The 20221-nt window shown below is 38.0% G+C and overlaps 1 protein-coding gene across 1 annotated transcript; it reads left to right on the top strand.

Moving 5' to 3' along the window:
* The first annotated feature begins 1128 nt into the window (after nucleotides 1–1128).
* LOC128511637 (CMP-N-acetylneuraminate-beta-galactosamide-alpha-2,3-sialyltransferase 1-like) lies at nucleotides 1129–19223 on the top strand. Its single transcript, XM_053484585.1, has 6 exons — nucleotides 1129–1459; nucleotides 4834–5027; nucleotides 14683–14862; nucleotides 15345–15390; nucleotides 15534–15653; nucleotides 17825–19223. Exons 1-6 carry the CDS (start codon nucleotides 1157–1159, stop codon nucleotides 17999–18001), a joined length of 1020 nt encoding a protein of 339 aa, XP_053340560.1. The 5' UTR covers nucleotides 1129–1156; the 3' UTR covers nucleotides 18002–19223.
* The last annotated feature ends 998 nt before the right edge of the window (nucleotides 19224–20221 follow it).

Here is a 20221-nt window from a genome sequence, read left to right as displayed (position 1 = left end):
CCTCAGTATACAAGAGTATTCGAGAGGCAAATGCGAGGTCATCTAAAGTTTAGTCAAGGAAAGTAATGCGAGGCACACCAGTAAATCTACATCTGAATGGCTAAAAGTATCAAGGCTTCGGAATGGACTAGTCAAAGTCCAGACATAACCCTAATTGAAATGATGTGGCAGGACCTAAAGAGAGCTGTGTTGTAATCTTGGAAAAATGGGAAAATGGACTACTATGATGTGAAAGACTGATGAAGTAATGGTATCTTGTATTGCTTTAAGTTATTGCTGCTAAAGCTGAATCTACAAGCTATTGCATACTTAGCATTGCCCACATTTTCTTTTTGGTTTCATTTATGTTAAATAAATATTGGCATGCTGAAAAGAGTTATATGTTGTTCATCTGTGGTTATATTTGCCTAATGCAGAGACATGCTACGATCAGATGATGTTTATTATGTTTTTACACAAAGTTAGAGTACTAACTACTAACGTTCGAACATGACGTTAATAGGAAACAACTTTTGACTCATTTATATTGTCAGTGCTCATAGTGTTCATTGAATTCTGACAAACACATACTGTGTACAAAGAGCTCACTTTATGTAACAAGCATAATGCACATATTGTGTGTGTATTTATGTGTATATATAATGTTTAAACACTGAATAAGTGATTGATTTTCATTTAAATATGCAAAGAATGCAATAATGGATCAGAAAAAAACTAAGAAGTCAATAAGTGTGTGAGTTAGGCTGAATATATCCTCTCTTTGTCTCTTAGGTTGCTGATTACCCAACCATCGCAGCCAGCTCATTAAGATTACATGGCATAAGCAGAAGTGGGAGCAACTCACCTCATCATTCTGGAGCGTTTGACCCACCGGCAGTCAGCTGTTTACACACAAGAGCAGCAGTGAATGTTAAATCTCTGGTGGAAAATCTCCAGTTTAAATGAACCTTGACACACTGATACATGCTCCTGGAGCTGGTTTAATTAAGCCACACTCTTATTCTTCATTTGTTTTTTGACTTCAAGTAGTAAATGGAGTATTAAAAAAAAAAAAAAAAACTCAAGTGGGTTTTTAGGCATGAATTCAAAAAAGTTTTTTTTATTTTTTTTACATTAATGTATCTTTCTAATCAGACCCTCTCGGAACTTGGATTGAATGAAAATGATTTACCTGAAAACCCGAAATCTTCATGCTCTCCTGCTGATCTTTTGCCTTGTTTCTTTCGCCACATTTTTATTGAGAGATCCCTTATTTCTCCTCAGCCAATTTCACATCATCATCAGTAGACCATGTGGGTGCCGTCCTTTATGGAACAAGCATTATGCACATCCTTCATTATGTATTTCAGAACTAGAGGAGGTGGACCCCTGGTTCAGAAACAGGTTTAACACGTCTGTTGAACCTCTGCTGTTCAGTGGAAACTGTAAGCTCAGTAACGAGACCTACAACTGGTGGATGGTTAGTAAACTTCATTGCACTTTCTGTACCAGTTCGTATTTTCTCGACTGTTGTTGGTCAGCCAAAACATCTCTGGTGTGTATAGTTTGCATTGTTAGTTTTTTTTTTATTTAGTTTTTTTTTTTTTTGGAGATATAAAAAAAAAAACACTATATGGCCAAAGGTTTTGAGGACAACTGACATTCACACTCAAATGTTTTTTTTTTTTAAACTGCTGCAATGCTTCCTGCAAGATCCACAAAGCCAGCTTCATGAAGACATGATACACTAAGAGTGTGTTAAAGGGGGATAACTTGACCGTTCTGCACAGAGCCCTGACTGAACTCAACCTCACTGAATGATCACCTTTTGGGATGAACTGGAACCTCCTCAACATCCCACGATCAGTGCCTGAGGTCACTAATGCTTAATGCTCTTGTAGCTAAATGAGCAGAAATCCCCATAGCCAATTGGGGGATGAACAAACGGGAGCAATTAGAAACAGGGAACTTTGGTCACTGGGGAAACACTGAGCATTGGAGAACCTTAGTCACTGGGGAACACTGGGAATTGGGAGGAAAGATATTGGGGATCACCAGGCACTTGGGATCCTTTGGGAACATTGAGCATATGAAAGGTGGATACTTGGGAACATTCGACCGCAGGGAACACAAGGCACTTGGGATATATTTACATATTGAGAAACACTAAAACATTGGGCACTAGGGACATGGACACTGTTTGAGCTATGACTGGACTCAACCCCACTGAACACCTTTTGTATGAACTAGAATTGGAGCCTCCTCAACATACTCCGCGTTTAAGCTCACTAACCCTCTTGTGCCTTAAGAACACAAATCCCCATAGCCATGCTCCAACATCCAGTGGAAACCCTTTCCAAAATGGTGAAGCTTATTATAACATCAAAGGGGAGGTTCAACAAGCACATATGTGTTTGATTGTCAGGGATGAACATACTTTTGGTCATATGGTGTGGTTAGTTTAGTAGAGTTAAAGTTTGATATTTTCTCAGTATAACAACCAAATCTTAAACTATCACAGTTTTATGGTTTCTGTCATTTAAAAGCACGAGCTGCTGGTAAACACAGTAACTCCACTTTATCTTACCACCTTTCTGTTGATTATTTTCCCATAACTTTGGACTTTGCTTTGGAACATTGTAGCTTTAGTGCAGAACTAAGACTTTTAAAGACTACCTACAGAGACTTTTATGGGGGGTAAATGGGGTACAAGTCTCACATGAAGAAAATAAAAGCTTGTAAATCATTTCTATCTGATACAATTAGTGTGGGGGTTTAGAATTCTCAGCTGGCTGGGTTTCATTATTAAACGTCGAAAGATAGTGTTGGCTCACTTTACAACTTTGGTAAGAAGCTAAATCAGAATCGACTCGAGGTCTGATTACCCAGAATGCAACAATTGAGACACGACTACATGAAAGGTGAGGCTGTTTAATTCTCATCAGAGAGAGAGAGGAGGTCAAATTAGAAAGAAAGTAAGAACAAGAGGTTTCATCAGAAATACAAATAAAGAAGTAAACAGAGACGTTTCTTCTTATTGGAGCAAAGGGTTTGATTTCACTTTCTACTGTGTAGCTGTTGTTATTTAACAAAACAACGTCGGTGTGGTATCAGTAATTCTGCTTCAACACATATACACAGTATTATATTCCTAATTTATTTAGAAGATGGCTAATCAATTGTCTGCTAGCTAATATTTACACTGAGATCACAAAGATTAAGTCAAAAAATTTAGGCACTCATCAAGAGGCTGGGCAAAATGATGATTCACATTTTTTTAAATAAAACAGAGTTAGCACTATGTTTACAGTAATGTCATGCTAATGATATGCTAACGATGTAGCCTTGTTTGTTCTCCAGAGCATGCTGATGTCTTGCCCTTCTGGTCTCCATTCGGCTCCATTGCATTGATAAACATTTAAAGTGGCTTTGCACACTTTACAGGTGTCAAAATCAGAATTAAATTGATCGTCTGATTACCCAGAATGCCCCAAGTGTAACGCGGTTAAACGACAGAGTGATTGAATTCATTGAATGAGCACTGGGAGGGAGAACGAGAGCCGGGGTAATTAGGAGAAACGAGTGAGAGATCAGAAAGAGCTTTTTCTTCTTGTTTCCTTCAGTCAGCGCGAAAGTGAGATTTGGTTGTGTTTCATTTAGAGGAAGCAGGTTTAAGGTGACTCCTGATTTCAGTCACATTCTCCTTCCTCCATCAGCCCCATGACAGGAACATGCAGAGAGGGATTGAAAGAGTGAAAGAGAGAGAGAGAGGAAAGGGAGAGAGGGAGCAAGAGAGCGTAAGCTTGATTTCAGTCTCGGCTGTGTTTCAATCAGAGTGTATGTCAGGGTTGTCAGAGAAGAGAAGGTTCAGAGCACCTCCTGCATAGAAGCTAGGATTTCTGTTTGTCCTCTAACAGAAATGTGTTTCATATATCCACAATTCCACTCATCCATTCATCTATTGCTTCCTTCTCCTTCCATCAAGTACATGGCAGGAAAACACAAAAGGAAGGTAGATGTTTCGAAGGGGAAAAAAGAAACACTGAGTTTGCATTTAAACATGGAGGGACAGAGATAGACAGACTGATAGATAGACAGACTGATAGATAGACAGACTGATAGATAGATAGATAGATAGATAGATAGATAGATAGATAGATAGATAGATAGATAGATAGATAAAGGAATATTGGTTTATCAAAATAAATAGATATCAATTAATATAGTGAAAGTTGAAGGACACTGATGGATAGATAAATAGATAGATCGATAGATGGACGATTGCCTCAATGTAGAGAAGGAAACAGATGGCTACAGTGTGGCCAAATTAATGAAATGGATGGATGGGTACTCACTTAAGGATAGATAAATGGAGCATGCAGTAAATGATGGATAGATAAATAGATGTACATTAAGGGATGGATTGATTGATTTATGTATAAACATGGATGAATTGATGCATGGATGTATAAATGGATGGATGGTAGGTTCTGTTGTTCATTTCTGAAGATTTTCTGAAGAATTTCTGAATTTTCTCTCTAGGAATAACTCTCCAATTTCACTCAAACTGTCATTGCATGCAACCTTTCAGGAACAACGGATGACCAACTCTTCTTCTTGTTTCGCATTGCTAAACCCAGTGCCTCTTTTACAAGATTAATATAAGTCATCCATTTTATATCCACACAGGCTATTCAGGAGTTTGTTCAGTTTCTTGTCATTTTAATTTGCTCCTGGCAGGTCTGACTCTGAGCACCATTTGAACTGATTGTGAATGCAGCCTCATGGCTTGTTTATAGCTTTCAAAGTTTAGTTTGACACACTATGTTCATTTGTGTGTGTATGTTTGTCTAGTGGCTTCAAGCTGAGGACAACCCTTCCAACCTGAATGCAGTGACAGACAAGTTATTTCAGGTTATACCTGATAAACGGCACTACATGGATGCCGGGCCTTACCGATGCCGGTCATGCTCTGTGGTTGGAAACTCCGGAAATCTCCAATCAAGCAATTACGGCAAACTGATCGACTCCAGCGACTTTGTCATCCGGTAAGAGATATCCACCTCAGCTCAGAGATTTTCGTCTGGTGCAGCAAAGCGGGGTGAAATCTAATAATCATCAAACATCAAATAAAAAAACTAAGCAGGAATGTTATTTAAGAAGAAATGTCAGCATGTTGTGCATAATATATTTCTTCTGTAACTCATTTCAGACAGGTACAGAATAACATGCACTGATCTTTAATCTGTTTCGTTAAATAATGTAACGGGAATTTCTTATCTCTTGTCTTGCAACACTGCTTCTCTCTAAATGACTTGTACTGTGTAAGCTGAACTGCTTGGTTGAGCATTTTTTCGATTCCCTAATGTGCAGAATTCTACTCATCAGCTAATTATGATCAAGTTAATAAGCTCAATCTGGTGCATCGGAGCGGGGGAGGGTGGGGGGTGACCAATGAATTATGCAGTGAAGTTGTCTTTCAGGGATGGATTTACACACTCCTGCTGTTTGAAAAGTACAGGACTTGACGTCAGGTAGTAGGAAGGGCCAAAACTCATAACCAAGGGCAAAAACACAAATATACTAAATAAACAAAACATTGTTCTTCTACTAATAATAATAATACTTTTAAATGGGACCTATTATGCAAAGTGTACTTTAAAGTCATGTTTACGTAGATGTTCCCATGCATGAACAGACGAACAACCTGAGAGAGAAAAAGGAAAAAAAAAAACATTCCCCACTGTTTTCTTCTTCCATTTTGCTATTGGCTGAGGATTAAACAAGCACTTCCAACTTCCAAGATTTGTTTATTTCTTGGATTTGCTTAATTCTCAGCTCACCTCAGCTTTTCCATTCTCCAGTCTAATCCCACAAAAAAAGCCAAGGAATCACAAATTGCAGCAAAAACATCAATTTCGATAGCCTAGGCAGTAGCAAGGCAGCAGAACACCCAGTGCACCACAGCCTACCTCTCACGTGGCCCAGCATGCAAGAGTCTGTCCACCAACCTGGACTACAAACTCCACAGACACCAATCTAATCGAGAACCAATGAGACAAACAAGTCTGATCCAAAGAGGCCCCACCCAACAACCAAAAGCAAAGGATCCACTCCACATGTCCTGGTGCCAGACACCACAGCACAGCCCCAGAGGTCTTGTGGATTTAACAATCATCATCATCACAATGAGACATGAGACATTTTGAATGAGTTTGAGAAACATGAGGAATTATTTAAAAAAAACATCTACTGTAATTTCTAATTCAGAACTTTATTACTCTAATTAAAACTATTGTTGAGTATGACCTAGGGTCTGACCTGAGGGGCCAGTGCTGTCCAGAAGGCAAAGTGTTAAACTACACAATAATGAGGATAATGTTTTGCATTGTAAGGGTATGGCTGATCAGTGTATATTACTGTAACTTGTCGGTCGTAATTAGTCTGTATTTTTAGTCTTACACTAGCTCTACTGTAGCTGATTTATTTTTACTTCTTCAAGAAGCTCAGCTGATTCACTTTTAAAGAAAAAAACAATAGTGGGCGGATGCACTTTTAGTGCCACACCAAACTGAGCTAATTTTGTTTTCGTGACACAGTCAGCCAGGCTGAAATCATTTTAGCGCAATACCAAGCCAAGTAGATCACATTTAGTTCCACACCAGTCCAAGCTGAAGCACTTTAAAAGGCCATACCAAGCTGACCTGATCCACTGTTGGTTCCATACCCATTCAAGATGATGAATTTTTTGATCCAGTCTGAACTGATCTACTAACCTACTGCCAAAACAATCTAAGCTGAGACGTTTTTCCATTTTAGAATTATCTATCCTAGAGATGTTTATTTTTTTCCAGGGCCCTTGGTAGTAGTTGCCTGATGAAGACTGAGAGAGAGAGAGAGAGAGAGAGAGAGAGAGAGAATTTTCTGATTTGTTTTTTAGCCAAACGAATCAGTGCAGAAGAAGTAAATGAAAGTGAGTAAACAACTCTCAGCGGGAGCACACACAGTGTCTTATTTATTACCTTCTCCTCCTCTGCTCAGTAACTTGGGCTCATCTGCTCTAGCTTCAGTTTTTTCACGAAAATTTCACTGAGGACCAGTGGCACGATAACTCACTCAAGACTGGTGTGTACATTGGTATGTACTGGTGTGTAGATTACATCCCAAACATGTATCCTACGTTCCTAAAATTGTGTTGCTAAGAATTTTTCCGACTTTTTGTGCTAGTCAGTATTATAGTTATTAGGTATGGAGTGTAAGTAGGTCACCGGTTCCAAACCCTGGTCCCAGACAACCTACGGATCCTACATGTTTTTCTCAATGAATTTTTGTCCGGCACAAATCTGCAGGAGTTCTCCAAGGTGTGTATTTTTTTCGTAATGTTAGTCTGACTTTAAATATATTTTAATTATTCACCATTTAAAAAAACTATTAGGTTTAGTTTCATTTTAGGACATGCTGTATGTGGAAGAGGTACAGGAAGTGAAGTGCCAGTGGCTGGGTTAGTTTGAGGATATAGTGTTTTATTTTTAATTATCATTAAATACCTAGCACTTTGAGTCCCTTAAGGGAATTTCCCTGATTGCTTTTTAATGTACCTATGGTTTAACAGAGAAATGTAATCTGTGCACACCCAAAGCTACAAATTGCTTCCAGTCACAGGCAGACAGGACTAGTCCAGTCACTTAAAGTACATGACACCAAAAAGTCAAATGCAATGCCACAAGGTTTTCAAACTTCCTTAAATGTGTGATGCAGATAAGTTTTACTTGTTTCGTGTTAATTCCCTCACACATTACTACAATTTTATATATTGGTGATTTCTTTTATAGGAACAAAACAAGTTAGTCCACATAACTGTAATGTTCTTCACTAACACAGTACAGTGTTCCTGTTGACTGAATGTAGTAGTGAAACACATCATGAGTAATAGCAGGACTTACAGTAACTGAGAAGTTGACAAGCAGCCAACTGGTGTCTTTGCTTAATTCTGACTTGTAATTAAAACCTTCTTTTTCATTTCCGTTTCCTGCTGAGTGGACACAGGACTGCAGGAAATCTTAAGGTAACTCTTTGGAGAGATATTGGAGATGTCGTCAAGTGTAGAGAACTATTGGACACATCTTCTGGACAGAGAGCTATTGGAGATGTCTTCACAAGTAGAGACCTATTGGGGATGTCTTCAGTAGTAGATATCTATTCGGGATGTCTTAGGAACTAGAGAGGTATTGGAGATGTTTTCAGAAGTGGAGAGCTATTTGAAATAGCCTTAAGAGTGGAGAACTATTGGGGACATCAGAACTGAAGCTCAATTAGAGTTGTCTTCAGCAGTAGATACCCACTGAAGGGGGCATCTTCAGAGGTAGAGACCTACTGGGGACGCTTTCCAAAGTAAAGAACTATTGGGGACATCTTTAGGACTAGAGATCTATTGGATATGTCTTCACAAGTAGGGACCTATTGGGGATGTCTTCAGTAATAGATATCTATTCGGGATGTCTTCATAAGTTAAGAGTTATTGAAGATAGTTCTCTATTCCCAAGGTTATCAGTAACATCTTCAGACCTGGAGCTCTATTAGAGTTGTCTTCAGCAGTACTTACCTATTGGGTGCATCTTCAGGGAGTGAGACCTATTGTGAACATATTCATGAGTAGAGAGCTATTGGAGGTGTCTTTAGGACTGGAGATCTATTGGGAATGTCTTTAAGGCTAAACAGTTATAGAGAGCAATACAGCAAGGCTTCACTGTTTTAATCTCTCTATCTCTCACTTTCTCATCTGTACCCTCATGCTAACACTGCCGTCAATTCCACTGCACTCGTCATCATAGCTAAGCCTAGTTTCTGCCATAACACTTAACTGCAAAGCATTCTGGGAGCCCTAACATTTGCATCAGTGTAACCACTTTGACTAAACTCGATTTCTCTGTAATATAACCTTGAATGTAGCTAAAAAAAAATTAAAAAGCGGTTTGTTGTAGCTTAAACTGACTGATCCCTTATGTTTGGTTGAACATTTTTCAAACACCCTTAGCACTAACAGTGTTCAATGGTGAAAGTCAGTGCAGCATACAGCAACAACCAACCCTGTGCAATGAAATCACTAAAAGCCTTACAAATGCTGTATGACCCAAAATATACAGTACTGAAACTCGTGCATCTCTGATGCGCATTTACGTTTTTCAATAGAAGACAATGTAATACTTTTTATCTATTAATTCCAGTTCTGTTTATTTTGGCGCATAATGTATTTTATAATCAACATTCTTCAACATTTTGTGACTCAGTGTGGAGTTTCCTGTAACCAAACCTACAAACCTTAAGTCAATATTTGAATATTATTCTCTACACTTACACACACACACACACACACACACACACACACACACACCTATTTCACGCTCCCTTTTCCCCCTAAACCTATAAACGTGAAGCTTAACGCCAAGCCTTCTGTGTAGTCTTTAACGAGCGTATTAGAATGCAGTGACTCCAACGGTAAAGAATAATGAGCGCGAGAGTCGCTGTGCATTTTCATCTTAATGCTGTGTCATTAGAAACTAATCTGGCATAAGCTCTGCGCCAGTGCTCTTAAGGAAGGCAAATAGTGGTTCTACTGATACCTTTAGAACATATGCAAGCATATGAGTGTGTGTGTGGGTTTTTATTTTGTGTGTGTGTACTGTATGTGTGTGTGTAAGAAAAAAAAAAATTTGAGAAGAAAACGCAGGACAATGTGAGTTTTGGTTACAATAGTTACCATCAGAATTATCAGAATTAAATATAAATATAACAAGCAACTTCCTGTTGTGAGCGAATAAATAAATAAGCAAGCAGGCAAGTCAGAATGAGTTATTGTATGTTGAATATTTTAACATTAAACTGTGAGACAAATTCATACTCGCACAGATTTTACTTTATACCAAGAAATATATGCAGTAACGTGAAGGGGAAAAAGTACAGTATACCCCTTTCATTTTTTTTGTTATGCTCATCAGGGTCTAAATAACAGTGCTTTGGTCCTCACCAAATTCTGCTGTATAATTAAACTAATTACTTCAGTGACAACAACAAACTCACCAGATTTTATTCAGTGTGTTTGTCAGATGTTGCCCAATCTAAATAACCCTTCAGAAACCAGAAACTTCCTCAAATATCAATAAGCTGAAGAGATTTTGTAAAAAAGAGATTTCTCCAAAATAATGTGAACCTGATGATGTTTACCTCTGTATTAGTATAGAAAACACATTATATATTGAAGCTCAACCCTTTCAAGTCTCTTGTAGACTGGACTAAGATGTTGTTCTCGGGTTGCCTCTAACACTGACCTGTTCCCCAGTCTCTGCTGGTGGTAAGCATGCCAATAACACAATGCTACCACCACCATGCTTTATAGCTTGTACAGTGTTCGGTACAGCAGTGTTGTGCAGGGGTTTCATCAAATATAGTGCCTTGTTCCAAGGCAAAAAAAAATTTCCCTTGCCCACAGGTTTGCTGAGTCTAAAACATGCCTTGAAAGCAAGAATTTTAAGATTTTGAGCTTTTGATTGAAATAAAAAAAATAATAATACTGAATCGTGAGGTAAGGGACGACTTGTATATTATTATTGTAAAGGAGACAGCTTTTTATGTCATTCAGACATGGGCCATGTTTGTTAGGCTTGCTTATGACCATATTAGAGAGCGTTACGATATTTATGTAATATGTTTCTCATTATATTGCTGTTCTGCAGGATAAAACTGCATACTTTACTGTCCCATTAACCATTTAACATCCCCTTTTAAAAAAAAGGAATTGAAACCTTTTGCTATTGCTTGTAGCAATAATGACAACAAACAATATGTTTTTTAAACAAACTCCAATGTAAGCCTCTACCAAATGGTTGAGAAGTCACTTGATAGTAAAAGTATCAATAACGACTTACACTCATTTTCTTTAATGCTTATTCTGTCAGAGTCAGAATAAGTACCTGGAGCTTATCCTATTCTGTGCACATGAAGGGCGTGCCAATCCACACACACACACACACACACACACACACACTACGGGCATTTTGGAAACACCAATTAGCCTAATCTGCATGCCTTTGGACTGTGGAAGCAAACTGGAGTAACCAGAGGAATCCCACCAAGTACGGGAAGAACATGCTAACTCCATGTGCACAGACCAGAAGGCAGGATTCAAACCCTTAACTCTGGAGGTGGAAGGCCATAATGCTAATCACTACGCCACCATGCTGCCAAGTAGCAATACATGTTCCAAAATGAGTTAATAGAAGGATAAACGTCCCAAACAATTAAATGCATACCACATAAAGACATTGAAAAGGCATGCTATTTATATTATGTTAAAGGATGAATTTTCCTTAAGGTTTGGTCCGAGATTCCTGATCTCGGTATTAGAGCATTTTTCTGACATTTTTAGTGTTTGTTTTTGTGTTTGCTATACTTCATTGTAAATATATCACAAGCTTTCAGATGAAACTCATGATGGTGCTCTATACATTCTGACTTCTTACGTCAGGATGTCATAATCTTGTTCGTGCCTGTCTGTAAATGTTCTATAAAGGAGTTGTGTAGTGATGAACGTGATAAGGAAACATTACTGGAATGAGAGCAGGTTATTAAGACATGAATTATGTGTCTATTTAAAAACCTGAAATTCAAATTAATTACTGTAAACCTCATGCTGAAACCGTCAAACAATACCAAATAGAAGCTGACAGAAATTTACAGTTACATTCTTTTCATTTGATGTTGTTGTCGTACTGCATTCCCAAATCCATTCACCCTCAGGGGGAATACTTTCTCACCTTATACAAATCTCTTTTATTGAATTACAAATAATTTGGTGACTACTGTGATTCAAGTTACCTTATCTTATTTTATTTTAAATTAAAATATTACAATTAGTAGAACTCTTACTCTGACTACCCCATAATTTTGAAAACAGATGCCTTTTTCAAGCTCAAAGACGGATCAGTTCGGAAGAAACTAGTCCATGCTTTGTGTCTCCACAAAAACATAAGAAACAAATATCTTGGGGGTGATGAAGCAGGTCAAAAATAAGCAATGTCACTTGCAGTGTTAGTTCTTACCATTTTTTCACGCTGTTCTGTTTATGGTATAGGGGGAAAACACATTTAAAAGATTTACAGCCAATTTCAATTGAAATAAATATACTTGTTTGTCATAAAATGTACTTGTCTGGGTTATTAAACACCACGCTGCCAAGCATGCCTGCCCTAGGGGGCGCTGTATCATGGCAGACCCTGCGCTCTGACCTCAGCCCCCCAAGATAGGATATGCAAAAAAAATGATTTCATTGTACAGTATTGTACAAGTATATGTGAAATACAGGCTTGAACATTACTTCCTTTTACTGCCCTTCTTTACTTGCTTTCATATCAATGAAAAAAAGATTTAGCTGTTTATTTGTGAAGCTTAGAGAATAAATGCTCTACAAAATGAGAGTCTTTGCTCAGAGGGATCCAATTTTTTAACAATTTCACAAAAGAAAAAACTAATAAGCAGCCATGCAGCACTCTTTACTCACACATTGGATTAGAATAATGACTGAGTAAAATAAACTGCTGATGGGTCGGATAGCGGGATGTTAATCATTCAGACATAATCCCGATTTAATTTTGACAAAAGAGCAGCTCAAATAAATAGATGTTATAATAATTGGTAAAAAATAACTGTGTGCGAGACTCGTTGTGAATTTTGAACTTAATGCTGCAACATCAGAAGTGTAAGCTCTTGGCAAAGGCAAATAGTGATTCTACTGATACCTTTAGCATATAAGCAGGAAGGTGTGTGTTTTTGTGTGTGTGTGAGGAAGAGAAGAATGCTACTTGGTGAACTTGTTTCAGAGAAAATGTAGCAGTTCAGGTGTTTGTGTAACCGTCAAAACAGGGAAAAAAAAAAAGAATGAAACAATGAACTTACTGATGTGAGAAAAAAAAAATTAAAATAAATAAATTGCCCAGGCAGGTCAGGTAAGTAACTCAGCCAAATATTTGATCAAGGCTCAACCTGTAATACTACATCACGCCAAAAAAAAAAAAAAACTTAAAAAAAACATAAGAAATAGTCCTCCGTGTACACAGATATATTCACTGATTTGCTATATACTTTAAAAGTTCCACTTGTGCCACCAAACCAGCTCTAAGCTGTCGTGGAATGGACTCTGGAGGTTTGCTGTGTTATCCATGGATTTGACTTGTTTTTCCAGTACATCCTACATTGGAGGCTGAGGCAACACCATGAACTCTTTGTCATGTTCCTTAAAATGTTCCTGAATAATGTATCAGAAGGGGCCCGTGCCATGAGGGAACACTGTAATCATTAAGAAGTGGACTTGGTCAGCAGCAAAGTAACATCCACATGAATGGCATGACCCAAGATATCCCTGCAGAACATTGCCCAGAGAATCACACTGCTCCCACTGGCCCACTACCTTCCCACCATGGTGCCAAATCTTTCACAAGAAACTATGCATATTCATGGCCATCCATATGATGTAAAGAAAACTTGATTCATCAGACCAGGCCACCTTCTTCCATTGCTCCATTGTTTAGTTCTAATCCTCACTTACGTGCCTCATGTAGGAGCTTTTTTAGTGGAAACGGGTTAGCATAGACACCCCGCATCAAAATTGAGTATGCCGTGTACCCAACTGTTCCATCTAAACCAGCATTTATACTTTTAGCAATTTAAACTACAGTAGCTCTTCTCTTGTAGTAGTTCTCAACTCCAGTCCAAAGCCCGAGTGACCCAGTCACCTAGACATGACAATCTAATCTCTGTCAAAGTCACTCAAATCCTTAAGCTTGTCCATTTTTTTCCTGCTTCCAGTACATCAGTTTAAAAAACAGAGCAAAGCCAGCATCTGTTCTGCTTACTGAAAGGGCAAGATATAGTAGGCGGGTTTCTACCTAACCACAGTTGACAGGAGTTTAAAGTTATTATTTGCTGTCAGTGATAATTAAATATTTGAGAAGGTGTATGTTTCAATAATAAAAAAACAAACTCTGGCCTCCAATATATTTTTTCCCCCTGTGGAGCTACATTTAAGAAGACTTAAACAAAAGTGTTTGTTGGAGCATCTCACATGATGCAGTAGCAAGCAGGCTAGCAAAAGGGTTATGGCGGCTAGTTAAAATAAACACACAATAAGGTACTGCTAGCTAAATAGATGTAACACATGAGCTTAAGCCATTCGCTTTATACTGCTTGTTAGATATTTGATTTTTTTTTTTTTTTTTTTTTTTTTTTTTTAAGGCCTAATGCAGTTAATATAAAAACTAGCCGGTTATTATTATCAGCTAATGTTTCCACAGACACGTTTTGCTAAAAGGTTTTGTCGCTGGGTATATTTGCTAGAAATGTAACTTACTGTAGCAAACCTGTAAATCTTTGGGAAAATTTCTTGTTCTGAGCTTCATTGTGGTTTAATAAAATATAACACCTGCATCCTGGCAAGGAAACTCATTAGTATCCGTAACTAGCTAGCGTCGTTTTCTTTAGTTTACTGTATTAATGTAATTATGCTGTCTTTGTTAGCAAGTTAGCAAAACATTCCGCTTAGCTTTGATTTCAGCTTTAACTTAAGCTTTGGTCGAGGTCACACAGTACAGTACAGTGACAGCACCCTGTGAAAAACAGCAGTAATAATGTGTGTATGTGTGTGTGTGTGTACAGGATAAACGAGGCTCCGACCCATGGTTTTGAGCGTGATGTGGGTAACAAGACCACACACCACGTGATGTATCCTGAAAGCGCCATCGACCTGCCGAACGACATCAACCTTATCCTCATCCCATTTAAAATCCTCGACCTGGAGTGGCTCACTAGCGCCCTCACCTCCGGACACATCAACTTGTGAGGACTGCAGAAGTCTGATTTGCTTCTGATTATCAAAAACATCACCTTCGTTACCTTTATAGTTTTAATGTGTAATTTAAGTTCCTGCGAATGAGCCATTAGTTAAATAAGCAGAAACTAGCAATGCGGTTTACTGAGTTCAGTTATGTGAGTGAAAATGTGAAGAGTTAACGTCAATCAAAACTGATGGACCATGTCTCTTTCTCTGTCTCTCTCTCTCTGCTTTGTCTCTGCTTCCCTTTTCCCTCTCTCTCTCTGTATCAATTTCTTATTGTCTTTCTGTTTCTCTCGTGCTTTCTTTGTCTCGTTGTCTTTCTGTCTATCTCACTTTCTTTGTCCCTCTATTCTTTTGATGTCTCTCTCTCTGTTACTTGCTTGCTTTGTCTTTCTGTTTTTACTGTCACTCTGTCCCTCTTGTCAATCCCTCCTTGCCTGTCGCTGTTCCTCGCTGTCTCTCTGTCTGTCTGTCTGTCTCTCAGCACCTACCAGCCAGTTAAAACACTGATCTCTGCAAACAGAAAGAATGTGAGTTTGCATTTTTTTTTTTCAGTTATCTCATTTTTTTTTTTCTTTTTACTTTTTTTTCCTCTCACTCTCAGGTTCCTTGTCTCATATTGCCCTGTATGTGTGTATGTGTGTGTTTGTGTGTCTGTGTGTGCATGCGTTAGGTGATGGTATATAACCCCTCATTTATGAAGCACGTGCACAAGGTGTGGTTGGAGGATCACGGCCGATATCCATCAACTGGCTTCCTCTCGATCATGTTCGCACTGCACGTCTGTGATCAGGTACTGCCCTCTAGTGTCTAAAATACTACATATTTACCTTATTAGTTCTGTTTCTAGTCTTTGTTTCATTTTCATTTTAGATTTTTTTGGCCTTTTTGGTTTGTTTGTTTTGCCTTTAGTTATTTAAATATATAATTATATTTAATTATTTTTGTTGGACTACCGACCAAACTGAACCTCCACCACAGCTGCCACTGTTTTGGGCCCTTGAGCCCAACCAAGGCCCTTAACCCTTAAATGATCAGATGTATAAAGGAAGGAGGAAGGAAACACATCGGCAAGTCACTGACTGCAACTTCTTGTAAAAAAAAATTTTTGTAAAAGAAAATGCCTGTAATTCTTAAGCAGTCGAAGCTGTAGTAACCTCAAGTAATATCCTGATGGATTGATTAATTGATTGATTGATTGATTTTTAAATCCACTGCAGTACAGCTACGAAAAATGATGTTCAAATATGTGCATGTCCTTATTAAGACACATTATACACTACCTTCGACAGAGCTCTGCGCGAGTGAGTGCGTGTGTTTGTGTGATGTAATGACGCGTGAGTGAGATGGTATGCTGTTAGCAGCATGTGATCACCTCATGGAAGTGTGATTATGTTTGACCTTACCTTACTCCATGTGTGTGTGTGTGTGTGTGTGTGTGTGTGTCCATCATTTTCAATAATCTCTGAGTCTAAGTGCAGCTCTGTGGGCACAACACACCCATTTGACACTCTCCCTATAATTCAACACACACAGATTGGATGCTTTTAGTATCGGGTGAAGAGCTATATCACTAATATGAACAATTCAGACTAAAAAAAGCCTCCACAGAGAGGGAGAGCTGAACAGACATGTCTAAGCAAACAGATGAGATAGATAGATAGATAGATAGATAGATAGATAGATAGGTGGGTGGGTGGGTGGATGGATGAGTGGGTGGGTGGGTGGATGGATGGATGGATGGGTGAATGGATGGATGGATGGATAGATGTCTCCTTTACGGACAAATAGCTCTTACATAACCTAGAGTTGTGTTTAAAGTCATTTTCCTGTTGGAAAACACATAATAGTTGCTGCAAACTGCTGTGATAGCCATCATCGTTTCTGAGAACATTTATGTGAACTCTAATCTGAGATGCTGTAAATCAGCCATTTCTGAGGCTGCTCATTCTAATGAACTTATCCTCTGCAGTAGAGGTAGCTCTTGTTGTTCTCATGAGAGTTTGTTTTATCATAGTATTAGACAGAGGTGGATAATAACGAGTTACATTTACTTCGCTACATTTACTTTTTACAGTAACTTTTTAAAAAGAAATGTTCTTCCAGAGTATGAGTAGTTTTACTGCACCATACTTTTTACTTTTACTTGAGTAGATTTGAGAAGAAGAAATCATCTACTCTTACTTCACTACATTTGGCTACACTCAACTCGTTACTTTTCTAACCGTTTATTCAACACTTTAGATATATTTTTTTGTTTTTTTGCCAGAGAAATGCAGCCGGTGGATCTACCACGTGACTGTGCACTCAGACGTAGCAAGGATAATCACATGACTCCGTTTGACTAATCACCCGCAATAACAATAACCACATGTAGTAAAATGAAACATAGAAAACACTTTCAGCTGTGGTAAACAGCAAAGGAAACATGTTGCGGTTAGTTTAGCTGTTTAGTTCTTACACAAAGTTCTTGACATTTTTTTTAATTGACTGACCTTCATATCTTAAAGTAACGATGCGCTACCTTTTCTCTTTACTTAACTGAGTGTTTATTGCCATAATCTGGATTTGTACAGTGGCTGTAGTAGCACTATTGACTCCCATCCTCATCACAAGACAATTTATGATCTATAGCACATTAGGAAGGCAAAGAAGAATAATGTTACGGATTAACTCTGGACAAGGCACACCTGTAAAATGAAAAGGTGACGACCTCATGTGCATGATGTGAGAAAATGCCATTTCGTTTGCCGAGGTAACAAACGAAAATATAAAAAATATTCTGGGTTGTTTAACACTTTTTCGCTTTGTACTTAATTCCCTACATGTTATTTCATACTTTAGATTTCTTCAGTATTAATGTTGGAAATAACAAAAAGAAAAAAAAAAAAAACTGAAGTACTGTAGAAGGTGTGTCCAAACTGGTAGTGTAAAGATTCCGATTCCTTGCGTCTTGTTTTTCAGGTGAAAGTTTTCGGCTTTGGTGCTGATCGGCATGGAAACTGGCACCACTACTGGGAGAACAACCTCTTGTTTGGCAGCGCTTTCAAAGAGACGGGTGTCCATGATGCAGACTTCGAGTACAACATCATGGTGCAACTCGCCCTGACAGGCAAAATACGATTTTTTAGAGGCATGTAGTCTCTGTCCAGCTCGGCCGATTGGTTACAGACACTGGAGAAAACCGTCTCGATCATGACGTCTATTTGGCACACGGTTGACCTCACAGTAAGACAGGAAGTGTCCCGAGCTCGGAGCTGGGCAAACGAGAGTGGAGGGTTTTATTCAGAGCTAAGATTTGAACTCAACCTCTTGGGAACTGGAAAATAATCTTCTAAACCGATGTTATCGCGTCTCTCCTGGTGGTGTTTTTGTCTCGCCTCACTTAGGTGTTCTCGGGATCACTGCAGAGTGATGGACTTTTTGTAGATTTTAAACCTAGGTTTTAAATTATTTCCCCTTTCAGTATTTGTAATTTATTGAGTTGGATTTATTTTAATCACTTGAAAAAAATTTTAATATGTTATTATAATAAGATTTATTCTGTATATTCTCTTGCCTTCAGGTTTTTTTTTTTTATCTCCAGCTTTGGATTATCCATTTTTAATTTCTTTCTGGTTCTTGTTTGAATGAGAATTTGCAGGAACACCATCTTCATACGGAACATCCAGACTATGGGAAAGATCTTCTGATCGAAAGAGATATTCTGGTTTTGGTTTCTTTGTTTTAAAAAAAACTAACAGCTTGTAAACATCAAGCTTCAGATTATCAAATGCTTTAAATCTATTTTTAGTAACATCATGGACACTCAGAGTTCAGGTTGTCAGATTTCAGTGGTCTAGATATTTCACTTTCATTAACCGTTCTTCCACATTCAGCCTCATGCCCAGTATTCCTGAGATCAGATCCCTGAGATTGGAACAATCACGGCCCTGACGGCCCTGGATAAAAAAGCTCATCAAGGTGATTAAAAAGAAGGATGTTTCTGTCTCTCTGAATTATATTCAGTTTCTATTTGTTTACGAAACTGGTTCTGGTTCTCCGGATTTCAGGTTTTCAATTTGTCTCATGCATTAGTTTCCAACAGTGAAATCTGAATGTTTTTAGGACAGGGATGTGTAGTCATGGTGTTTATAAGACAGAAAGGCAGAGATGAAGAGACACAGATAAAAGACAGAGAAAGGGTGAGAGAGAGACTGTGACGATTTATGGTATAGTGTTCAGGCTCCTCTCTTTCCAAGTGCCTTCCCTAACATTGATTTTATAAATCAATCTTTTTTACAAATGCTGTAAATGATAAAGTATTATTTAAAACTAAGGGTTGGGTTTCGCAGCACTGTGATAATGTTGTACACTGGATGAAATAAAGGATGCTGTTGGAATGGTGTTATTGTGCCTAGATATAATCACCTAGGTATTTATACACATACACACACACACACACAGTGTACATGAAACCATCAATATCGTTTTAAGAGTGTGATGGCGGGGCAAGAGTTTGTGCAGAAGGTTGTTATTTTTTTTTTTAAATGATCAGCTTTAAGGTAATTAGTAATGTTATTATATTATATTATATTATATTATTTATTTGTGGCTTAATATTTGGAAGTTCCACAAAATGTTCCTAGTTTTCATTTAACTTTATTACAATCAATGGAAAAGAGAGGATAGAGAAACGTCTATGTTTACGCCTTGTTTACACCAAGTTGCCTTAAAATTTACTTATACCACTTCAGCGCTGTTATTTCAGCAAAAGTAAAAATATGAACTAATCCCAGTAAAAATATTCAGGTTTTTTTTTTTTTATTAATATCTATTGGTGCAGGTGTTTGTTTACATTGAGACAGTAGCGTATTAGTAGCGTATTTTAAAGTAGATTAATAAATCCGACACATAACTGTTCATAACATCACTTTTACACAACATTTTATTTTTACTGATGTTTGAACTAACAGGTTGAACTTTAGGCAGAGAGTTAAGGACTGACAAAGGTTCATTAAATTCTGTCCTGCCAGTTTTGCGTGATGGTTTTAATCCTTATTTCCCCTAGATTATTCTGGTCAATCAGTAACAGAAGCAGATCTTTAAATGAGCTAGATTATATTTATTTATTTGTGTACTGAAGTCATAATAATGCAATTTGTCTAAAAAGGAATGAATGGACAGTGTTCTGCTTTTAAAACAAGTTTAAAGCGGAAAATTTAATGGAATTCGCAGATTAACCACCAGGTGGCGCAGTCATGCCAAAATAAAAAATAATAATAATCTGCAGATTACCAGATCGGATCAAACAACTGTATGTAAGTACAAGTTGCCGCGAGTTGGAGACACTGGAAAAGGATCTGAAAAAAAAAAAACCCC

The sequence above is a fragment of the Clarias gariepinus genome, chromosome 2 (assembly GCF_024256425.1).
Source record: "Clarias gariepinus isolate MV-2021 ecotype Netherlands chromosome 2, CGAR_prim_01v2, whole genome shotgun sequence".
NCBI lineage: Eukaryota > Metazoa > Chordata > Actinopteri > Siluriformes > Clariidae > Clarias > Clarias gariepinus.
This window is presented reverse-complemented; position numbering and strand designations above follow the sequence as displayed.

Bases quoted from the DNA above. Each gene is read 5' to 3' on its own strand.
- LOC128511637 (XM_053484585.1), top strand. From the start codon at position 1,157: ATGAAAATGATTTACCTGAAAACCCGAAATCTTCATGCTCTCCTGCTG. The intron at 5,028-14,682 runs GTAAGAGATATC...GTGTGTGTACAG, and splicing joins TCCAGCGACTTTGTCATCCG to GATAAACGAGGCTCCGACCC. The intron at 15,391-15,533 runs GTGAGTTTGCAT...TGCATGCGTTAG, and splicing joins TCTCTGCAAACAGAAAGAAT to GTGATGGTATATAACCCCTC.